Raw genomic sequence first — 25,154 nt, forward strand, 5'->3', positions numbered from 1 at the left:
GATGAAATAAAAATAGAACTATTTGGCCAAAATTACCATTGTTATGTTTCGAGTAACAAGGGGGAGCTTGCAAGCCAAAGAACACCATCCCAACCATGAAGCATGGGGGTGGCAGCATCATGCTGTTGGGGTGCTTTGCTGCAGAGGAACTGGTGCACTTCACAAAATAGATGGCATCATGAGGAAGGAAAAATATGTGGATATATTGAAGCAACATCTCAAGACATCAGTCAGGAAGTTAAAGCTTAGTCGCAAATGGGTCTTCCAAATGGACAATGACCCCAAACATACTTCCAAAGTTGTGGCAAAATGGTTTAAGGACAACAAAGTCAAGGTATTGGAGTGGCCATCACAAAACCCTGACCTCAATCCTATAGAAAATGTGTGGCAGAACTGAAAAAGCGTGTGCGAGCAAGGAGGCCTACAAACCTGACTCAGTTACACCAGCTCTGTCAGGAGGAATGGGCCAAAAGAGAGAAGGAGAGGGAGAGATAGAGGGAGAGGGGGATGGAGAGGAAGAGGAAGAGGAAGAGAGAGAGAGAGAGAGAGAGAGAGAGAGAGAGAGGAGAGAGAGAGAGAGAGGAGAGAGAGAGAGAGAGAGAGAGAGACAGATAGAGAGAGACAGAGAGAGAGACAGAGAGATAGAGAGAGAGAGTAAATGCATTGAATTGAATTGAGAGAGACAGAGAGAGAGAGACAGAGAGACACAGAGACAGAGACAGAGAGAGAGACAGAGACAGAGACAGAGACAGAGAGAGAGAGAGAGAGAGATAGATAGATAGATAGATGCTTGACCGTCACAACACTTCAAAGCAGATTTACCCCATATCTCTTGCATACTTAAACAAACGAGGAAGTATCCCCCAGCAAATCTCCTGACGCACATACTGAGTGCCGAATTACTAGTTCTACCAGCTGCATGACTCCATGTTATGAGATGCCAGCAATCTCCGAGGCAGGGAGTCATTTTCACAACGGACGTTATTATTTCATTTGGAAAAAGTCCTCAGAAATGTAACTGGGTTATGTACAACAAAACAAACAAGATGAGGTAGAGATTTTTAGCTGCTCAAGAACAACTCATCCTTTGAAAACAAAACAAGGACAGAGTGTTACACGAGACTAGACTATTCCTTGACGCTTCGCTAACACCAGAAACTGTTATATGATTGTGATTTCTGTTTCTCTGGTTGAAATAGAGACAAAGTATCATCTAGAAAATCAGTGACTGAAGTATCATCTAGAAAATCAGTGACTGAAGTATCATCTATAAAATCAGTGACTGAAGTATCATCTATAAAATCAGTGTCTGAAGTATCATCTATAAAATCAGTGACTGAAGTATATATAAAATCAGTGACTGAAGTATCATCTATAAAATCAGTGACTGAAGTATATATAAAATCAGTGACTGAAGTATCATCTATAAAATCAGTGACTGAAGTATCATCTATAAATCAGTGACTGAAGTATCATCTATAAAATCAGTGACTGAAGTATATATAAAATCAGTGACTGAAGTATCATCTATAAAATCAGTGACTGAAGTATCATCTATAAAAATCAGTGACTGAAGTATCATCTATAAAATCAGTGACTGAAGTATCATCTATAAAATCAGTGACTGAAGTATATATAAAATCAGTGACTGAAGTATCATCTATAAAATCAGTGACTGAAGTATCATCTATAAAATCAGTGACTGAAGAATCATCTAGAAAATCATTGATTGAAGTATCATCTAGAAAATCAGTGACTGAAGTATCAAATAAAACATTTTTTTGTCACATGCTCAGCCTGTTCAGTCTACCTACCCTGTGCTTGTTCAGTCTTACCTACATGGGCCTGTTCAGTCTTACCTACCATGGGCCTGTTCAGTCTTACCTACCATGGGCCTGTTCAGTCTTACTACCCTGTGCTTGTTCAGTCTTACCTACCTGTGCTTGTTCAGTCTTACCTACCATGGGCCTGTTCAGTCTTACCTACCATGGGCCTGTTCAGACTTACCTACCATGGGCCTGTTCAGTCTTACCTACCCTGTGCTTGTTCAGTCTTACCTACCATGGGCCTGTTCAGACTTACCTACCCTGGGCCTGTTCAGTCTTACCTACCCTGGCCCATGTTCAGTCTTAACCTACCCTGGGCCTGTTCAGTCTACCTACCCTGGCCCATGTTCAGTCTTACCTACCATGGGCCTGTTCAGCCACTCCCTACCCTGGCCCATGTTCAGTCTTACCTACCATGGGCCTGTTCAGTCTTACCTACCATGGGCCTGTTCAGTCTTACCTACCATGGGCCTGTTCAGTCTTACCTACCATGGGCCTGTTCAGTCTTACCTAGCCTTAGTATAGTCCACAGCCATGTATTTAGAGAGTTGTTCTAATTCTAGACATTCAGTTACATAGCATTATTTAAATATTCCCTATGTAATGTTAATGAGGCCCTAACATGGCTGCCATAGAATGTTGTAGTGTCATGTAAATGCATCATAATGCAGAATCCTCAATGGCCCAACTCTTTAAATACATGGCTCTGGTATAGCCTTGTTCCTCACAAGCTATAGTCATAATACTACAGTGTTGTCTATTCTCGACTCCAGTCTGCTGTGTCACTACTACTCCTCTAGCTCTCTCACACTGTGTCACACATTGGGCCATTAGGGACAGGCTGGCTGTCACAGCTCTGACCAACAGCTCTGACCAACACTTGACCCCGTCTGTCCCCGGCCTGCCCGCCTGCTCTGCTTCTGGCCAGTCAGCAAAGTGTGTAGTGTGGGGGAGACCCAGCTCTGTGGTTGTTTAGGGTCCCCAGGCCCCGACTGACATCTCCACCGACGTCTGTAGTAGCACTAGGCCCATGGTTTTTAGCCAGTCGGAGAATGAACGCATAGCTTAGAGCACAATCTATTTACTGCGCTGGTCTCAGCACCTCAACTGTTGTGCTGAAAATGTGGGCTGACCTCACTGACAGTGTATTCACATGCGTCAAATATTCTGCACAATATACATTTTTTATATCCTCATGTAAGGCAGACACATGGTAAGGCAGACACATGGTAAGGCAGACACACATTGATTATTATAAAACGTGTTGTTTGGATCCTGGAGGCTGATTGGTTGATATGTGGGAGTTGTGGGACAACAACTGCCACAAAATACCCCCCCCCCCCCACCAAAGAAAATCACTAGAAAACAGCTTAAACAAACGCAGCTGCTTTGCTGTTATTCTGGCTGCACTGTTTGGCGTGACCGTGTTAGTCGTAGTTGGCTAGCTAGCAAGCAAGGGATAAGAACATTTAGAACAAACAAATATTTTTTTGTTGGTAAATACATGTTAGTAATTTGTTTACAACACACATAGAGATGATTTAATTTACAAAAACACTTAACGACTGGGTCGCGTCTCTGGCAACTGAACCGATAGAACGAACTACCAGCAACCCTATATTTGTGTCGGGACTTATCTCGTGGAAGGATTAAATAGTATCGAATAAATTCATCAAAATATTTTTTTTGAATGAAAATATGTCAATCATTATTTAATATGTTGGCAACCGGTTGTATAAAAGTGATAATTCCCTCGAAGCTGAAGTTTGGAGGATATATTGGCATTATCACTAACATTATCACTTAACTAATATTGAGTACAACCACAATATTCCACATGCAAGTTTTCAGAGTAGCTACAAACATGCTGTAGCTACTCTGTTGTTATTTTCCATCTCTCACACACTCACAGACACATTCACACACACACACGCACGCAAGCCCACACTCACACACACATACACGCAAGCCCACACTCACATACACGCAAGCACACACTCACACACACAACACCCACCCACCCACCCACCCACCCTCCGCATTTCTCACTCTGAAAAGACGTAAACGTGCAAGTGAAAAGGAGTGATTTAAATGGATACATACTTTGATACTCACCAACATAGCGGATCCGGAAGCCCTTCTTGTTGGTGCCGTGGTCAGAGGACCAACGCAGTGTGAGCTGGTGGCCGGTCGTAGTGATGTTGAAGGGCGCGGAGATGTCACCGCTGAAGGTGGCCAGAGTCTGGCTATTAGTACTGGGGCCTGTAGAGAGAGAGGGGGGAGAGAGAGGTAGGGAGGGGGGAGAGAGAGGTAGGGAGGGGGGAGAGAGAGGTAGGGAGGGGAAGAGAGAGGTAGGGAGGGGGGAGAGAGAGGTAGGGAGGGGGGAGAGAGAGTAGGAGGGGGGAGAGAGAGGTAGGGAGGGAGGGGAAGAGAGAGGTAGGGAGTGGGGAGAAAGAGGTAGGGAGGGGGGAGAGAGGTAGGGAGGGGGAGAGAGAGGTAAGAGAGAGGTAGGGAGGGGGGAGAGAGAGGTAGGGAGGGGGAAGAGAGAGGTAGGGAAGGGAAGGGGAGAGAGAGAGGTAGGGAGGGGGAGAGAGAGGGAGGGAGGGGGGAGAGAGGTAGGGAGGGGGGAGAGAGAGGTAGGGAAGGGAAGGGGGAGAGAGAGAGGTAGGGAGGGGGGAGAGAGAGGAGGGAGGGGAAGAGAGAGGTAGGGAGGGGGGAGAGAGAGGTAAGAGAGAGGTAGGGAGGGGGGAGAGAGAGTAGGGAGGGGAAGAGAGAGGTAGGGAGGATGAAGAGAGAGGTAAGGAGGGGGGAGAGAGAGGGAGGGAAGGGGGAGAGAGAGGTAGGGAGGGGGAAGAGAGAGGTAGGGAGGGGGTAAGAGAGAGGGAGGGAAGGGGGAGAGAGAGGTAGGGAGGGGAAGAGAGAGGTAGGAGGGAGGGTGGGAGGGGGGAGAGAGAGGTAGGAGGGGGAAGAGAGAGGTAGGGAGGGAGGGAGGGGGGAGAGAAGGAGAGGATGCCAACAACAAGGTAGATTGTGTAAGATTGTATTTGTTGTGTAAATCATCCATTGAAAGGGCTAACAGCTACAGCAATGACCCAAAGCATTATAGTAATCTTTAGCTGTGAGAAGAGGGGCTGACCATTGTTTGTCACAATGTCGTTTTAGACATTTCAGCATTAATCAAACTCTGTTCAGATGTATTGTGGTTGCTTCACATTGTAATGCTCTTGCATTCATTAAAAGTCAGGTCATACAAAGTTTTGTAGGCCTTGCATTCAATACCAAAACGTCCAGACTTTTAATGCCCAATTTATCCAAACTGAAGATTACATTTACAATACCACTGCAGCCCAAAAAATAGAGTTTGAAAACAATACAAATCTGGGCAAAAACCAGAAGTGTTTTAAAAACATGACAGTGTGTGATAATAGCCTGGTCCCATATATGTTTGCGCTGTCATGAGTTGGCAAGACAGCACAAACAGTTGTGGCACCAGGCTGGTCTAATGCTATTATAGCCACCATCAAAGACTTCTAGGATGTCGAACTCCTCTCGGTCTGGAAGGACTCGAAGTACAGGGTGATGTTGTAGCCCTTCTCTACATTGATGGTCCAGATACACATCTGCAGGTTGGGGTAGCTGTCAGGGTAGCCTGGACTCAGGATCACTCCAGTAGAGTCAAACCTCACATCGTGGGCTGGGCATTGCACTGGATGAGCACATAACAGGAGAAACACATGGATGCTAGAGGTACCTGTCATTTATTCAGTGGTCACCCAAGAGGCAGTACTCACTAAACTAATCAAACACATTCGGCCAAGAAGCAAACCAAAAAAAGAAAGGGTCTAAATTATTTCAAGACAAGTGTTGGCTGGTGCCACTTAGGACAGGTTCATTGTAATGGCTGGAATGGAATAAATGGAATAGTATATCACCAACGTTCCATTCATGCCATTCCGGCCATTACTATGAGCTTTCCTCCCCTCACCAGCCTCCACTGCCCAAGACCCACCCCTCACATTACCGCTTCTCTTATGCCCCCAGACGTTCCGTAGATTTTCAGGACAAATCCCACCAATGAGATGCCGGAGAGAAATACGGCGGCATAAAACATTTATGACAACAGCTGTTTAGGCCACTAAACACAGTGAGAGGGAAGACACAGAAACATAACTGGAATAGAAAACTGGAAACACAAGGGGCTGTGACAGAGCTGGGCAGAACGCATCACAACAGCACAGCTAATGACAAAACCATTTTAATGACAGCTGCCACAAACACACACACACGCACGCAAGTAGGCACGCACTCGCACACACATATGCAAAACGAAGGAACGCAAGTACATGCTCAGGCACACACGCATACACACACACACACACACACACACACACACCTTGACATGTGGGAGGAGGCCCATCCATCTGAAGTCTCTCCCCCAGTCTGCATGTCAGAATCTCACTCCCCACCAGTGTGAAGCCAGGATGACAGCGGTACAAGATTATGTCCCCTGTCAGGAGAGAAGGTGAAGAGGAAGGTGAAAGGAAGAGGAAGAGAGAGAGAGAGAGAGAGAGAGAGAGAGAGAGAGAGAGAGAGAGAGAGAGAGAGAGAGAGAGAGAGAGAGAGAGAGAGAGAGAGAGAGAGGTTGAATGGAGCAGAAAGTGAAAAAGAGTTAGTTAGCGTCTGTCTGAAACAGAGAGAGAGAGAGAGAGAGAGAGAAAGAGAGAGACGGACTCTGATAAAGCTGTTGTATAATTAAGAAGGACAGCAAACCTGTGCTGCAGTAATAGAGACAGATGCCTGAGACAGATGGGGTGACATTCTTTGACATCCAAGGTTGAACACTGTTAATGAGTGAGTTCTAGCCTGGGTAGGAATCTTTGAGACTTTCATAACAGTTACTAGGAAAAATAAACAATGGTCCCTGAAGTATGAGTATTGCAGTAGAACTAGTGTTAGTGCAATATAACACAGAAAACCAAGAATAATGGTGTTTAAGATAAACAAAAGTATGCTCTTCCTCATTGCCATCATCACCATCACCATAATCAATATCACCATCATCATCATCTACTGTAACATTCTGGTCCTTTTAGAAGCCATATGATGTCTTCAACCAGCAGCAATGGGCCATGTTCCAGATGATGTCTTTAGACAGCAGCAATGGGCCATGTTCCAGATGATGGATGGATGGATGATCGTGGTCCAAGAAATCTATACAAGGCTGCTATAGACACAGCAGAGCCTTTGGGCCTTGTTACCAGGCAAGGTGAATCCATCTCAGCCACTGTCTGTAATTGCCCACTTTCACACCCACCAATCACAGAGTTAGTTGCTAACTCACTATTAATCAGGCAGGTCACACATGATACAAGTCAGTATTCGACGTGCTTCCATGTCTGAGTACGGCGGGAGATGAGTTGAAAACCGGCCACTAGGGGCAACAGTGAGTGCTATTACCCTCATGTAGGCTTTGATTGTGGATGGGGATGGTGGATGGTTGCATGTTCGAATCCATCAATAGAAAGTTGTTTTTTATAGTTTTGTTTTAATCATATCCCGAACTTTAACCCTTACCTTAATCATGCAAAGTTAATGCCTAAACTTAATCTTAACCAAACACTTCGAAATTTGACGTTTCTAACAATTTTGAAATTTGACGTTTGAAAAACACGGATGGATTTGGCATGGGCCCTCAGATCCTCAAAAGGTTCTACAGCTGCACCATCGAGAGCATCTTGACTGGCTGCATCACCGCCTGGTATGGCAACTGCTTGGCATCCGACCACAAGGTGATACGGAGGGTGGTGCGTCCGGCCCAGTACATCACTATACAGCTCCCTGCCATCCAGGACCTCTAGACCAGGCGGTGTCAAAGGAAGGCCCTAAAAATGGTCAAAGACTCCAGCCACCCAAGTCATAGACTGTTCTCTCTGCTACCGCGCGGCAAGCGGTACCAATGCACCTAGTCTGGAAACAACAGGACCCTAAACAGCTTCTAACCCCAAGCCATTAGAATTCTAAACATTGGCCCTTTTTTGCACAAACTCTCTTGCACTGACTCTATGCACACACGCTGGACTCTACCCACACTCACACATACTTACACTGACACCCCAACATTAACACCCACCCACCCACACACACACACACACACACGCATACTGACGCCACACACACACGCACAACACATATGCCGCTGATAGTCACTTTACCCCTACCTATATGTGACCCATTTCAGGAAGGTAGGCGTTTGTCGCACTGCTTCACAGAAGAGGCATTTAATTTTTTTAAAAATTGTTTTATTGTCTTTTATCAAAATCAGTTTTTTGGCAGAAATACCTTCTGGAACATGTGAATTTTCATGTGCCTTAATAACAAACTTGTATGCCATCTGTAAATACTAATCAAATTGTTAAATTATGAGCCAAGTTGGTTTAGCCACGGCAAAAGACAGGAACCTTCCCACTAGCCATGATTGGCTGAGATAATGGATGGGCTGGACATGCCGAGAGATGAGTTCGGATTGGTCTGCCATGTAACCCGCTTCTGTCTATAACATGAGCTGCTCAATATGTGTAGATAATCCTTGCTACCACGGCTTTTTTGAAAGATATAACGTTAACCATGCAGATCTGCAAAAGTGTTGCTACTGCTCTCAACAACATTGCTGCCCAGAATTTAGCAGGCGCTATCAACAAAGATCAGTGGGAAAAGGTTGTGATGGACTACTACAAGGTCATTGTGAACCGGAGTGACTTGACACAACAACCGGCCAAACAAGCTGTAGCTAGCTACAAACCAAACGGAAATGACACACTGGTGTGAAGCGTTCATCCATGTATATGGGTAAGAGTCTAGCTAGATTTTTCAGATATTATACGTTTCTAACTTTGTCAGAAAGTTGTTTTCATTGCAAGTTAAAGCGTACTGTTAGCTAGCTAGCAAACAATAATTTGCTGGCTTGCTAGCTAAGGCATCCGACCACAAGGCTAGCTAAGGTTACGTGTATGATCTATGTAGTAATATTATTTGTATCTCAGAAATCCATTTGCATTGCTAGTTATAGCTAGCTAACATTGAACCTAGTTGGTTAGCTTTAGCTACCTGCAGATTCATACTCCAACATTTCATGCATAGCGGCTAGCTATGACAATCAGTTTGTACTGTAGCTATTGGTTGGGATTATGGTTCATTGTTTAGCTAGCTACATGTCTAAACAAAAGACTCCACTTCACAAGAAAATGATTATATGACCATCAAGCTAGACAGGTGTGTCTGGGGGGTGATTACGGCCATCTATTGTGTTTCATGAACATGAACAATAGTGACCCATCCACTTAGCTAGATGTGGCTGGGGGGTGGTTTTAGCATTTCCTTCACATGACCCATCAATGTAGACACGTTTCTGGGTAAGCATCATCTAATAATTGTAAAATATTTAATCCATATTTTTATCTGAACACTTTCAAAGTCAGATTAGGATATAGGCCAAGGACTGGATAAAGTATATTTTTACCTGGAGTTTGTCCTTATTGTAGGCTACTTCTTTTACCACTTTTAGTCTTGAAATCTTTGGTTGTTTACTACACTATTCACTCTGTTCTGGCCTCCCATGTGAATCCTTAAAGAGATGGGTGGGGCTAAGGCTTAAGAAGGTGTGAACGATGCTGAATGGATGTAAACAAAGAAGAGCTCTCCAGTAGGTGTACCAAAACATTCAAGTGCCATTTTCTCAAAAGTGGGGTTACACGTTTATCAACTTTCAAAGAAGAATTACTTTCCCATTGTTCCTCAACTGCAGTGTGGGATGTACCATTTTGCAGCTCTGAGTCTCTTTTATCCAATGTAAAAAAAACACCATTTCAAATGTTGCTACATAAGACCAAGTAGAGGCGTTGGGTCAAATATGTACAGTACATAGCTATCTCAAATACCTCGTACCCATGCACATCGACTCAGTACTGGTACTCCCTATATATAGCCATGTTATTTTTACTCATGATTTTTATTCATTATTCACTTTGACACTATTTCTATTTATAAAATAAAATATATATATCTTAAACTCTGTATTGTTGGAAAAGGACCCGCAAGTAAGCATTTCACTGTTGTCTACGAAGCGCGTGACAAATTCAACCGATTTAATTTATGTGTGTGTGTCTGTCTGTGTGTGTGTGTGTGTGTGTGTGTCCACCTATTGTATTAGTCGGGGTCAAACACACCGGAGGAGGCTTGTCCTCTCTCTAAGACATGATCAATACTCAGTGAGGACATTCTACATGTATCAGCATTTACCTGAGCAGAGGAGAGACGTACATGGGGGATGTGGTGAAGGGGCATGGGGCATGGGGCTGGTGTGAGGGGTTTCCGTTTCATAACCTAAGCGGATGAACTCTCAGTAAGGCCAGGGCCTATACTCGCAAAGCGTCTCAGATCTGATCTAGGATCAGGTCTCCCGCAGTCCATATACTCTTTATTCATAATGAGCTAAAAAGCATAACTGATCCTAGATCAGCACTCTAAGACGCTTAATGAATACAGGCACAGGAAAACTCCTAGTCCCAAGTATAACGATTGGTGAGGAGGTCCTATCCCAAAACTATTCATTAGAAAAATTGAGAATATTTGGATTGAACTAGACGTGGAGGCGTTACCTATTTCAAACTCCCTGTCCTCCGTGAGGATATCAGCGTTGGCCACCTCCGGGGGCGCTTGGCAGATCCTCAGCTGGTACACTAGAAGAGGAGGAGGAAGGAAGAGGAAGAAGAAGGTGTAAGGAACATTTCAACAGAGTAGTAATCCTCTTTTTGGTTAACCACTTATTGCACTGGGACTTTCTGCATTCTTTCGAACATGGAATTAAAATAAATAAATAAATAAATAAATATATATATATATATATATATATATATATATATATATATATATATATATATATATATATATATATATATATATATCTGTCAAGTCCCGAATGGCTCCCTTTTCCCTATATAGTGCACTACTTTTGACCAGAGGCCTATTTGGGATGCAGATTTGTCTCCTTCCTTATTCCTTGTGATGGTTTGCGTGCAAGTACCTGCTCAACTCAACAGTACTGCAATCTCCACCCATGCCACAGCAGACCCACTTGCAAAATCACAGACCAAAGACCATTGATTTCCCATGTCTGGACAAAAGAGCATCAGAATTGGGGAGGAGGAGAAACTACTGGCATTTGAAAGGTTAGGCAGGAAAAAAAGAAGGGAAAAAATGCAGATTCTACACCACCTGCACCTGGCTGCATACCAATTTACTCAGCAGCGATGTGATCTCGGCGGTGTGTTTAAGGGCATCAGATAAGCCCAGTGTACCTTCTGGGAATCAACAGACCGGCCAAGCTGTGCTGTTCTGGCAAGGAGGCACTGCTAACTATATGAGGGAACGAACACTGCTAGCTGGCGCTAACGACAGGATTAAATAAGGTGACAACGGTCGGAGCTGGGCCCGGGGAGAGATACTACACTGCACACACACATGCACGGATGGAGAGACACACTGAGTTCATACACACACACGATCTGAGGAATCGCTGCTGCTAATGACAGGATTAAATAAGGTAGCACTCTGAACTAGGCAAGGGGAAATATTACACCATTGAATCTTACAGCCAACCTCTTTCAGGACTGCAGATCCAAACTACACCCACTACCCAGCTACCTACCACAAACTAGGGGGTAAAATCAATGACAGCCATTGATCATTAATTAATTGATAACCGAGTGTAATTGTTATAAAACTTCTCAACAGTCTGAACAGACAGAGCAGGAGGGAGATATCTCCTGAGCGATAGACATATAGCTAACTTCCAGACCTGGGTTCATATACTATTATTCAATATAAAAGCTGTGCTTGCCTGAGCTTGCCTGGTGCAACGGAACCAATAGAAACGTCTCCGAAATGCCAACCCCACCCACCTGGCTCTCCAGACAGGCTAAAGCAGTATATAGCTAAATCGACTTCTGCTTCCCCATGAACAAGGGTGTAAGAAACAAACATAAGTAAAACAGGGAGGGGGACCTTCCTTTATTTGTCCAAAAAAAGAAACTCACATATTCGTAAACAATATGTTTTGCTACAGTTTGCTACCGTGTGCACTAATGAATAAACCCCCAGCGTACAGAGTAGACAGAGGAGGAGGGAGGCTGTCTAATAGACGAGTGGGGGCTTTGGCTCCGGACAACCACGCTACAATAACATAAATTAAGTAGCGAAAGCCACTTAGCATGTGGCTTCGGTTAAATGTGCTTGCTGATTAATAAGATTCCTTTAGAGGCTCCTCAGGCAGAGGAAGGAGAGTGAGCACAGAGGGTACGGGGGGTTGTGTGTGTGTGTGTGACTGTGAATTTGGTGAATATGTGTCTGTGTTTGTGTGTGTTTATCGCCAATTGAAGCGAAAGCAATGAACAGAGTCAATGACTTTCTGTGTCCCCATGAGAGACTCTACATTTCGCTCTGTGATAGGCTCTAATAAAAAAGCTAAATTAAAGAGGGAACCTCCTCTATGTATTTCCCTCATGTGGGATTTACGTCTAGATTGACCGGTTGATGTGCTGTGAACGATGAAGATCATCACCAGTCAAAACAAGTGGGCTCCGGGAATTGAGTCTTCAAATCTACCCACAAATGGTATTCTATAATATTATGATGTTTGCATAATGTCCTGAATAACTATGCAACTTAAACCCTCTCATAGCAGGATTGGAAAAAGTGACAGTTTTGCACGTTGCTTATTTGGAGTGATAATCACATTCTATTGATTTATTTCCCCCCAGGCCAATCTTTTGATGTGACCTACATGAAAACACTTATTTTGTCATTCTGGACAGCAAACTGCATGAATAAACCGTCTGCAGCCTACAATTTGATTACTTGACAGTTGAGGACAATCAAATAAACTAAACTAATATCTTTAATAAGTGTCGTATAAATCTTGGCTAATTCACAGCAAAGCAGAGTGTTCACTAAGGGGAAATCTAGTTGTTTCTCTAACTCGGTGGCCCATTTAAAATGAATCAAAAGCTAAACTCATTACAGAGTAATTCCCATGCCAAACCCAAGTAAAATATAGAGAAACATTGCTGTGTATTATCTGTAGTCTAGTACATTCATATCATTAAGCAGAAGCAGCTAGGAGCAGCTAGCTTCGACAGAGCAGCTCTCCTTATTAGGCAACAGGGATGGATGTACAGATTAATAATAATGATAACAATAACACGATTGAGCTATGATTGATCAAATAGTTCTACGTTACCTTTTGAACATCTGACAGACCAATTAAAAACCTTTTAATAACTGTAATCAACCAACAGTGACATGTCAATACATACCATATCAAAGTCCAAACCTGTAGTTTACCCATAACCCATTTGGGCGGAGCTGAAACTAAGGTGACAGTTAAGCACCTCGACTGTTACAGTAAAGTGATTGGAGTACCTCGTAAGCCACCCCACCGTCCACAATCAAGACAGACTGGTTTACAGTGAGAGAGACGTTTGATACAGGTCAGGATCAATAAGCACTTGTAGTAAAATCATAAGTGCTGGCTGTAGCAGAATGACACGGGCCTTGCTATTGGGAATGACATGGGCCTTGCTATTGGGAATGACATGGGCCTTGCTATTGGGAATGACATGGGCCTTGCTATTGGGATGCTTGATCTGTTTTTTCCAGTAGCACTGTGTCAAGGGAGCAGCCTTGTGTGTCATTAGTAGTGTGAAAAGGCTGTATGTGTCTGGACAAAAAAATATATTTAGGCAAGTGCTCACTGCTCAGAGCGCACCCTGTAGCCAATAATCAATGTGGCACAGGTGTATAGAGTCATGTCCCTTCACTGATTCATTAAAAAGACCGTCAGATGGGAGAGAGGCATCGAAGTGCAATAAGTCAGGATTAAATTGACTATGAAAATGAGCTGAGCCAATAATGAGTACTGGCTGCCATACGTGTCAGAGGCCCTAGGCAGGCAGGGAGGAGGACTAGGAGCTTCACTCTGCTGCCCATCAGGCCATTGATCTCTCTTCCTTTTCCTCTGGATTTGTTCTCTCCTCTCTTTCTCTTTCTCTTTCTCTACCTTTCACTCTCTCTTTCTTTCTCCACCACTCTCTCTCCCTCTCCTCCTTCATTATCACATTTGTTCTCCATCTTTCTCTCTCTCCCGTCTTTTCTATCTTTCTCTCTCTCCCCGCCTGTCTCTCTGATGAAGTGCTCACCATGGTAACTGAGCACGAAGAATCCACTGCCGCTGAAGTCGCTGTGGAACTTAATGAGGATCTGGTTGGAGGTGCTGTAGACCGACTCTAGTGCTGTGTTCCCACTGAACTGACCGATCTGGGGGGAGCTCTGGTCTGGACCATCCCTGTAGACACACACACACACACACACACACACACACACACACACACACACACACACACACACACACACACACACACACACACACACACACACACACACACACACACACACACACACACACACACACACACACACACACACACACACACACACACACACACACACACACACACACACACACACACACACACACACACACACACACACACACACACACACACACAACACAACACAACACACACACAACACAACACAACACAACACGACATACACACCAAGGATCAATGACAAATCCCTCCCCATGGGCAGGTGATGGACATTGTCAATAGACAAGGAAGACAAGACATTGACCAACACAGACATGTCTTTGAAAGGAGCCCATTGAAAATCTATTTGCGGTCATCTTTAACAAACATTTCCCAGGTCAATGTAGAGAGCAGGATACATAACCCATCACTGACCTACAGTATTCCTTCCAGAGAGAGACGTTAGACGATGTCATCTCTTTTAATAAACTTCGTTTTTTGGAGAAGCCACAACCTAAGGGCGCTCGTTACAGAGACTGGGTTTTAAAATGCAGAAAGGTACCCAGATATCAAACTATCTACCCAATTAAGAGACAGGGGCATGAGGAGGGCTACATCTCTGTGATCGTGACAGCCAGAGAGCAGACCACCTCCAAGGGTCAAATCTGGAGCCAGTCAAAGGTAAATGAGTGTGTGAAGGGGAGAGGGGGTCTGTCTAATGGTGCTCAGTGGACCCCCTCTCTGGGCACCGCTGGGTCAGAGCAGTCCTAACGAACAAGCAGAGAAGCTGTTTTATTAATCTGGCTAATCTCTGACACCTGGGATGTTTCGGGAGCACGGTGTGTTTGTGTGTGTGTCTGTGTGTGTGTGTGTGTGTGTGTGTTTGTGTGTGTGTGAGAGAAAGAGAGAGAGTGCTTGAGTGATTGTCTCTGTGCATTAGTGCATACGTGAGTGTGTGTGTGTGTGTGTGCGCGCATACGTGTGTGTGCACACACAAGTGTGTGTGAGCGTGTGTGTGTGTTTGAAGCCAGCACGACGTCTCACAGCGCTGAGAAAAGATTGAAGCGCAAGTCGGCCGCAGCAGTCAGCAACATAAATAAATCCTATCAGAGACTGAAACAGAGCCGGGTGAAAACAGAAAAGCACCTTTGCTGAAAATGCATTATTTAAATGTTTGGGGGGAGAAAGGGGGACTTATTATTTGTGTGCGCATGGATGGAGGACACACATTATTAGAATTCATCTCAGAATTCATTCATTCCATCCATTACTCCATCCCCTGTCTTCCTCCTCCTCCCCCTGCACAACAGTGGTGTCAGAGTGCTGGGGAAGACAATTACTCAGAAAGCCGCTCTCTTTAAAACATCAAGATGCCTTTGACTGGATCTATTGGGATACATGAAGAACTCGCCTTGGCGACTGTTTTACTGCATTACATTTCCTCAGAGAGAGATTAAAAGTCTGTGTACGTCAACCATACTCTATGCCTTTAAATTGACTAACTGTGAGTGTGATATCACTGTTGGTCAGTTTGTTTAATGAAGGGATGGCGTAGGGATGGAGTGATGGTGGGAACCATGATGGCGAGAGAGTGAATGGGGGGTGAACAGTTAAAATACAGGTCTCTCTCAGATCAACCAGAAGACAAAGTTCTGTTTTACCATGAGTGAAAAATGCAGTAGCTATGGTAACCACAGAAAGGATGCATCCAATTAAGAAAGAACAGTTTGGAAGAGAGGTTTGAGAGCACTGTGGAACGTGAAACTGCAAAAATAAAGTTGGCTTTTTTCCGCAAGTGTATAATTACTTTTATGTTTTAAAACAACAACGCCATAAGGAATACTTTTTACCATACCAAAGTTATCTGCCAAAACAAGTTTTAGTAATAATTCCACTAATTAAGCGTCCAACACGTAAAGTCAAGGGTTAGCTCTTCTATAATTGGCTAGGCTAATTGACTATCACATGGTTTTACATAATTCCTTGTTATCTCCTCATGGGTATTGAAACAAAAGTCTTATTTCATAGAAACGAACTAAAAAGTTATTGTGTACAATATGACACAATTTACATCAATATATTACAATAAACCCTTACCTGCTGTGTAAGAGGTGAGTGGGAAGAGGTGAGTGGGAAGAGGTGAGTGGGAAGAGGTGAGTGAGAAGAGGTGAGTGGGAAGAGGTGAGTGGGAAGAGGTGAGTGGGAAGAGGTGAGTGGGAAGAGGTGAGTGGGAAGAGGTGAGTGGGAAGAGGTGAGTGAGAAGAGGTGAGTGGGAAGAGGTGAGTGAGAAGAGGTGAGTGGGAAGAGGTGAGTGGGAAGAGGTGAGTGGGAAGAGGTGAGTGGGAAGAGGTGAGTGGGAAGAGGTGAGTCGTTTTTCTACCTGGCATTACAACCAAGGTGAATGAACAGAGGAGCTAGGTGAACAGAGGAAGTGTGAGTAAGCTCTTCATTAACCCTTTTCTCAACCGGCTGCTGTTGACACTGGATTTAGAAGTGGATATGAAAATAATCTTCACTTGAACTTGATTGGTCAAACTCCCCCAGCCCTCCTGCATCAATGAACATAATTTGTATCCTTTTGGGTTGCTGCAGTTCAGTGTTGTGGCACTCTAACTTTGCCCACTCTGAGGGCTGTAAGAACACTCAGAATCAGAATCACCATATGGGATAAAAGGCAGACATTCAGTTGGTGAGGGATTAATATTGCACCATTCCTGCTAGTAGAGAAATACATAGTTAAATGTGTAAAACTGATAAAAAGGAAGACTTTTGTTAGTAACTGTAATAAAGCACTATTGAGCAGCTGAGAGAGAGATACAGTTGAAGTCGGAAGTTTATATACACCTTAGCCAAATACATTTAAACTGAGTTTTTCACAATTCCTGACATTTAATCCTAGTAAAAAAATCCCTGTTTTAGGTCAGTTAGGATCACCACTTTATTTTAAGAATGTGAAATAATAGTAGAGAGAATGATTTATTTCAGCTTTTATTTCTTTCATCACATTCCCAGTGGGTCAGAAGTTTACATACACTCAATTAGTATTTGGTAGCATTGCCTTTAAATTGTTTAACTTGGGTCAAACGTTTCGGGGAGCCTTCCACAAGCTTAACACAATAAGTTGGGTGAATTTTGGCCCATTCCTCCTGACAGAGCTGGTGTAACTGAGTCAGGTTGTAGGCCTCCTTGCTCGCACACGCTTTTTCAGTTCTGCCCACACATTTTCTATAGGATTGAGATCAGGGCTTTGTGATGGCCACTCCAATACCTTGACTTTGTTGTCCTTAAGCCATTTTGCCACAACATTGGTAGTATGCTTTGGGTCATTGTCCATTTGAAGACCCATTTGCAACCAAGCTTTAACTTCCTGACTGATGTCTTGAGATGTTGCTTCAATATATCCACATAATTTTCCTTCCTCATGATGTCATCTATTTTGTGAAGTGCACCAGTCCCTCCTGCAGCAAAGCACCCCTACAGCATGATGCTGCCACCCCTGTGCTTCACGGTTGGGATGGTGTTCTTCGGCTTGCAAGCGGCCCCTTTTTCCTCCAAACATAACGATGGTCATTACGGCCAAACAGTTCTATTTTCATCAGACCAGAGGACATTTCTCAAAAAGTACGGTCTTTGTCCCCATGTGCAGTTGCAAACCGTGGTCTGGCTTTTTTATGGCGGTATTGGAGCAATGGCTTCTTCCTTGCTGAGCGGCCTTTCAGGTTATGTTGATGTAGGACTCATTTTACTGTGGATATAGATACTTTTGTACCTGTTTCCTCCAGTATCTTCACAAGGTCCTTTGCTTTTGTTCTGGGATTGATTTGCACTTTTCGCACCAAAGTACATTAATCTCTAGGAGACAGAACGCGTCTCCTTCCTGAGTGGTATGACGGCTGCGTGGTCCCATGGTGTTTATACTTGCATACTGTTGTTTGTACAGATGAACATGGTACCTTCAGGCGTCTGAACCAGATTTGTGGAGGTCTACAATTTTTTTGTTGAGGTCTTGGCTGATTTCTTTTGATTTTCCCATGATGTCAAGCACTGAGTTTGAAGGTAGGCCTTGAAATACATCCACAGGTACACCTCCAATTGACTCAAATGATGTAAATTAGCCTATCAGAAGCTTCTAAAGCCATGACATCATTTTCTGGAATTTTCAAGCTGTTTAAAGGCACAGTCAACTTAGTGTATGTAAACTTCTGACCCACTGGAATTGTGATACAGTGAATTATAAGTGAAATAATCTGTCTGTAAACAATTGTTGGAAAGATTACTTGTGTCATGCACAAAGTAGATGTCCTAACCGACTTGCCAAAACTATAGTTTGTTAACAAGACATTTGTGGAGTGGTTGAAAAACGAGTTTTATTGACTCCAACCTAAGTGTATGTAAACGTCCGACTTCAACTGTATGTAAATAAGTTATTTCAGTTTTTTTATTTTTAATACATTTGCAAAAAAATCTAAAAACCTGTTTTCGATTTGTAATTATGGGGTATCGAGTGTAGATTGATGAGGGACATTTTTTTATCCATTTTATAATAAGGCTGTAACGTATTATTTTTTTGAAAAAGTCAAGAGGTCTAAATACTTTCAGAATGCACTGTAGGTTCATTTTACATTTACAGTCATTTAGCAGACGCTCTTATCCAGAGCGACTTACAGTTAGTGAGTGCATACATTATTAATTTTTTCATACTGGCCCCCCTGTGGGAATCGAACCCACAACCCTGGAGTTACAAACGCCATGCTCTACCAACTGAGCTACACGGGGCCCCATACAAGTTCGTACCATACAGTGATGTAGTCACAGTTAGGTTCTGTACTGACCATGGTGAAAGTGATGTATATATTATAGTGTAATCTAACACTATAGTTGTTCATTAAGAGGTCAATTGGTTCTTACCATACAGTGATGTAGTCGTAGATGGGTTCAGTGCTGAGCACGGTGAAGTTGATGTAGATCCCGTTCCCAGGGGGAACCCTCACACTCCACACACAGTCCTGGAAGTTGGGGTACTCCTCGGGGTGGCCGGGGGAGTAGATGGTCCCATTCATGGAAGTGATGTTACCCCCACACAGCGCTACAGAGAAGAGGGAAGATGTGGTCAGGTGATGTTACCACCCATACAGAGTTACAGAGGAGAGGGTTAGGTGATGTTACCACCCACACAGAGTTACGGAGGAGAGGGTTAGGTGATGTTACCACCCACACAGAGTTACGGAGGAGAGGGTTAGGTGATGTTACCACCCACACAGAGTTACAGAGGAGAGGGTTAGGTGATGTTACCACCCACACAGAGTTACAGAGGAGAGGGTTAGGTGATGTTACCACCCACACAGAGTTACAGAGGAGAGGGTTAGGGGATGTTACCACCCACACAGAGTTACAGAGGAGAGGGTTAGGTGATGTTACCACCCATACAGAGTTACAGAGGAGAGGGTTAGGTGATGTTACCACCCACACAGAGTTACGGAGGAGAGGGTTAGGTGATGTTACCACCCACACAGAGTTACAGAGGAGAGGGTTAGGTGATGTTACCACCCACACAGAGTTACAGAGGAGAGGGTTAGGTGATGTTACCACCCACACAGAGTTATAGAGGAGAGGGTTAGGTGATGTTACCACCCACACAGAGTTACGGAGGAGAGGGTTAGGTGATGTTACCACCCACACAGAGTTACGGAGGAGAGGGTTAGGTGATGTTACCACCCACACAGAGTTACAGAGGAGAGGGTTAGGTGATGTTACCACCCACACAGAGTTATAGAGGAGAGGGTTAGGTGATGTTACCACCCATACAGAGTTACAGAGGAGAGGGTTAGGGATGTTACCACCCACACAGAGTTACAGAGGAGAGGGTTAGGTGATGTTACCACCCACACAGAGTTACAGAGGAGAGGGTTAGGGGATGTTACCACCCACACATAGTTACAGAGGAGAGGGTTAGGCGATGTTACCACCCACACAGAGTTACAGAGGAGAGGGTTAGGGGATGTTACCACCCACACATAGTTACAGAGGAGAGGGTTAGGCGATGTTACCACCCACACAGAGTTACGGAGGAGAGGGAAGACATGGTCAAGTTAGAGGTCTTTCCAGGCTACACTGATTGAGCAAAAAGACACAGCAGTAAAAGTCATAGTAATGGCCACTTCTTAGTAATATGTTGTAATACTACAGTAGCCTAATAGTGATTGCTGTGGATGCCATTGGAGTAGAAGTAGATTAAGTGGAACTGTTGTAGTATTGGATGTTATGTCCAAGATGTTATGGTCCATGAAACGCCCACTGCTGCCCTCTAGGTGCAATATCAATCTGTTACCATACAGATCCTATCAATTCCATTTATATGCTAGTAGTTCCCATAGATATCCTATTTCCATAGTTACCTTCACAGCGTGGTACCGGGTGGTTCCAGTTGCGGCTGATTCCGTGCAGACAGGTGAGAGAGGCCTCTCCGATGAGGGAGTAGCCAGGCAGACACTCGAAGGACACAGTGAGGCCCACACTGAAGTCGCTGCCGATCACGATGCCGTTACGAAAAGGACGAGGGTCGGGACAGCTCTGTAGCTGATAGGCTGGAAATCAGGAAGTAGTCGATAATTGAAATAAATATTGACTGAAAATACATATGAAGAAAATGACACAAACATGAAAACGAATACATAGATAAAACTGTGTGTCATGTAAATACCGTATCTAGGATACTGAAGGAGATTGCCCAGACCAACATTATGACAAATACAATTACATTTAATTGAGTTGAGTGAAATCACAAGGGCCCTCGACAAATCCTTTTTGAGTTCTCTCCTCTCCCACACATTCTACTGATCTAACTCTGTAGTCTACGGTTTCGGCATGACACAACCTCTATCTTTCCCAGTGTCATCCTCTTTATATCTATCTGTTCAATAAAATCAGGAAAAAATATATATTTTTAAAATAAACTAACTCTAGCCTCACCCTGGTAAGTGATCTGGAAACCCGGCTTGTTCTGGGAGTAGTCGCTGTGGAAGAAGAGGCTAGTCTGGTGGGTGGTGCTGAACAGGGACTTGGGGACCTGTGGTCCACTGAACCTGTCAATCACCGTGCCCGTCTCCAGCGTTCCACTCCGAATCTCCAGGTAGTCATGGATGGCCTCCGTGGAGAAGTTGAGGAACTGCAGGTGGATTCCTGAAATAAACAACAGGTGGATTAAAAACACACTGATCAGTCCATGAGTTTCTGTAATGAAGAATAGACCATCATCTTACTCATCTACCCATTACTTCAGCAGGTGGGTTAATCCCAGAACCCACTGAAGCAGAACACTGTAGCTCTACCACAACAAACATCACAAGAGATTAAAGGTTGGTCGACTGAGAGCGTAAACTCATTGGTACATTAGAAGAGTTGCAAAAACCCTAGTGCATTAGCGTTTGGACCCTAGTGCATTAGCGTTTGTACCCTAGTGCATTAGCGTTTGGACCCTAGTGCATTAGCGTTTGGACCCTAGTGCATTAGCGTTTGGACCCTAGTGCATTAGCGTTTGGACCTTAGTGCATTAGCGTTTGGACCCTAGTGCATTAGCGTTTGAACCATAGTGCATTAGCATCAAAGGGTTCTTCGGCTGTCCCCATAAGAGAACCCTTTGAAGAACCCTTTTGAGTTCCATGTAGAACCCTTTCCACAGAGGGTTCTATACGGAACCCAAAATAGTTATATCTGGAACCAAAAAGGGTTCTACCTGGAACCCTTTTTTCTAAGAGTGTATACTATGTATTTAGCCTACTGTTTGTAAACCATGATGCTGTTCTCAGTTGACTGGAAGACTGGTTAAACATTTGCATCATTGTTGGTGTTACACTTTCCCTGTTTCAATGTCTCTGCTCTTTAGGCTTATAAATCAAGCATCATTCCCTCTAAAGCTCCTGACATACATGGGTCTGACACTTCACTGCTATAACTAGGGCCACTTCCCCACTAGCTGTGTTTTAACTGAAACAAGACATACACTTCTTTGTGTAACAATGTGTGACTGTGGCTTGTCCACGGCAGCAACGAGTTGATGTACCAAAGCCAATAGGTAGTTTGACAGTGTGTGTGTGTGTGCGTTCTTGGCCACAATGACTGTCAGTGTGTTCCCGTACCGAAGCCGATGGGTAGTATGACAGTCCAGGTGCAGTCTAATCCACTGGGGTAGTTTCCAGGGAAGCCAGGGCTCAGGATGACACCGCTGACATCAGTCATGGAGCCACCACACTGGGCTGTGGAGACAATCCCACTCAGACAGGTTAAATAATGAAATAATAGAATGAAATAAAAATAGAATTACATTTTTTAGAATAGACTAGAGTATAATAAAATAACTACTTCATTAGTCCATCAGAAGCAAAAATCTTAAACTTCATTATGTCATATTCTTATATGTATCTATAGCTTCTAAAAGCAGAAGGGTTTGGTTTACATCTCTAGACAGTATGAACGGGTATCGAGGCCACCAGCTGGAATGGATTAGTACATTAGTATTGACAGGCCTTTAAATGGGCATTCCCTTAAAACAGTGTATTGTAGCATCAGTGCTTCAGATCAACTCACTCCTATAGGACTACACTCTTCGAAAAAAAGGGGCTATCTAGAACCTAAAAGGGTTCTTCGGCAGTCCCCATAGAATAACCCTTTGAAGAACCCTTTTGAATTCCACGTAGAACCCTTTCCACAGAGGGTTCTACCTGGAACCAAAAAGGGTTGTCCTACGGGGACAGCCGACGAACCCCTTTGAAAGCCTTTTTTCTAAGAGTGTACTAGCATAGCCTCTTTCCCTCTCAGCGGTTCAGCCAGTGTGAGGTAAGTCTTAAGCTGCAATATGTATAAAAAAAGAAGAAGAAAAAAAGAATCTATGATACAGATTGCCAGGATGGACCAGCTCCTGTGATCGTGACAGACACACTAACGGTTAAAATGTATGAATACTCCATCTACCCCTGGTCTTGTTGCATCCCTTGTGTTAAATAGGCATTGAGTCAGAAGGAGAGGTATCGGTTATCCTCAGCACTGATCCTGGATATAGAGTAGCCTAAAGAGAATGGTAACACAGCCCTTGTTAAAGCTGCAATATGTAACTTTATGGGTGACTTGACATTTTCTATAGTTATAGATCTGTGGTTCTCATTGAAAGCACGTCTAAGAAGTGGTAGATACAGTATGTTCTATGTGCACTATTTCTATGCTTCCCTTTCTTCAGCTTAGTTTTTGCGTCTTTTACTTTTGGTTTTGTACACCAGCTTCAAACAGATATTTAACAGTGGTTTAGATGGTACAGTGATTCTCTACACTAGGGTTTGCTTGTTTTGTCACATAAACTGAAATTAGGAGCACTATTTGAATTTTAGCAACCAGGAAATGGTGGAGTGATTCACCTTTAAGTGAAAAGAATAGCCTTTTGTGTGCTAAAAGGCACAAAGGTGCTCCCTACCTTTCGTTATGGTGTGAGAGCTTTTAGAAGGAAAAGTACAAAAACTCAACGTTTTGGGATATTTCAGAAAATGTGGCTCCACAGACGTGGAATTCTTTTTGTTCACCACTTAAGAGAGTCCAAGTTATTGTCTATTCTTTACAACTATTGTGTGTCCCAAAAAATAATTATGTTAGATAAAGATCCATCATCTGTCTCAGTGAGTTAACGTACATGGACAGAATATATTTACATTTTAGTCATTTAGCAGACGCTCTTATCCAGAGCGACTTACAGTTAGTGCATACATTTTCATACTGGCCCCCCGTGGGAAACGAACCCACAACCCTGGCGTTGCAAGCGCCATGCTCTACCAACTGAGCTGCAGGGGACTATTTACCCAAAAACGTTTCTAAAAAACGTTTTTGCTATATGTTTTAGATGTGGGCCCTGGCAGTTCATTTTGGGGAAATTTTTCATGAAAAATATTGACTTTGGTTGTTCAGGATATACAGCTGACAGCTGACAACAGTTGTCCCCGAGACCAACAGCCAACTCTGAACATATTAAAGTTGTACTATTTATGCTGGGTATCGAGCTTCTATGACAGTCACACCTTTACATCACAGAGTAACCAAACTCTCTGCAATTCTCTATGAGAGGTTTAGACATACTAATGTCACAGTAACGTTATCGACATACCAAGACAGAGTGGGACTGGGTAGTTCCATCTCCGGACTGGTCCTGGCATACAGGTTATATGGGCATTACCCTGGTGAAGAAAAATAGGTATTCATAAACATACAGCATTACGTTGTCATATCACATATTCCCTAGTACTCAATGCTTTAGAACAGTAGAACACTGAACAACATTTTAAAAAGCTACTAAGATGAACCGACAGAGATACTAGATGAAATAGATAGAGATAAATAGATATATGGAGAAAAATATAGAGATATAGATAGATATATGGAGAAAATGTAGACAGACAGACAGACAGACAGACAGACAGACAGACAGACAGACAGACAGACAGACAGACAGACAGACAGACAGACAGACAGACAGACAGACAGACAGACAGACAGACAGACAGACAGACAGAGAAAAATATAGAGATATAGATAGATAGAGATATGGAGCAAAATATAGATATATAGAGATATTGAGAAAAATATAGAGATATAGAGATAGATAGATGGAGAAAGATATAGAGATATAGAGATAGATAGATGGAGAAAGATATAGAGATGGAGAGATAGATAGATGGAGAAAGATATAGAGATATAGAGATAGATAGATGGAGAAAGATATAGAGATGGAGAGATAGATGGAGAAAGATATAGAGATATAGATAGAGATAGATGGAGAAAGATATAGAGATATAGATAGAGATAGATGGAGAAAGATATAGAGATATAGATAGAGATAGATGGAGAAAGATATAGAGATATAGATAGAGAT

At 43.4% G+C, this 25,154-nt stretch overlaps 2 protein-coding genes across 3 annotated transcripts in view; both read right to left on the reverse strand.

Annotated features, from left to right (window-relative positions):
* The window catches only part of LOC311125099 (focal adhesion kinase 1-like), a gene marked incomplete at its 5' end in the record, with an annotated part of 1,344,976 nt that overhangs the window by 201,228 nt on the left and 1,118,594 nt on the right, over window positions 1–25,154 (reverse strand). The window lies entirely within an intron of this gene.
* Window positions 1–25,154, reverse strand: part of LOC311110282 (CUB and sushi domain-containing protein 3-like) — a gene marked incomplete at its 3' end in the record, with an annotated part of 541,145 nt that overhangs the window by 120,603 nt on the left and 395,388 nt on the right. Inside the window, 11 exon segments of the mRNA XM_084152993.1 lie at window positions 3,876–4,088; window positions 5,345–5,374; window positions 5,377–5,532; window positions 6,220–6,333; window positions 10,481–10,561; window positions 14,078–14,223; window positions 19,157–19,334; window positions 20,644–20,832; window positions 21,218–21,427; window positions 22,384–22,500; window positions 24,390–24,459. Coding sequence (XP_084009119.1) covers window positions 3,876–4,088; window positions 5,345–5,374; window positions 5,377–5,532; window positions 6,220–6,333; window positions 10,481–10,561; window positions 14,078–14,223; window positions 19,157–19,334; window positions 20,644–20,832; window positions 21,218–21,427; window positions 22,384–22,500; window positions 24,390–24,459 — 1,504 coding nt within the window.

This window comes from Coregonus lavaretus (genome assembly GCF_964263955.1).
Source record: "Coregonus lavaretus genome assembly, chromosome: 3".
Lineage (NCBI taxonomy): Eukaryota > Metazoa > Chordata > Actinopteri > Salmoniformes > Salmonidae > Coregonus > Coregonus lavaretus.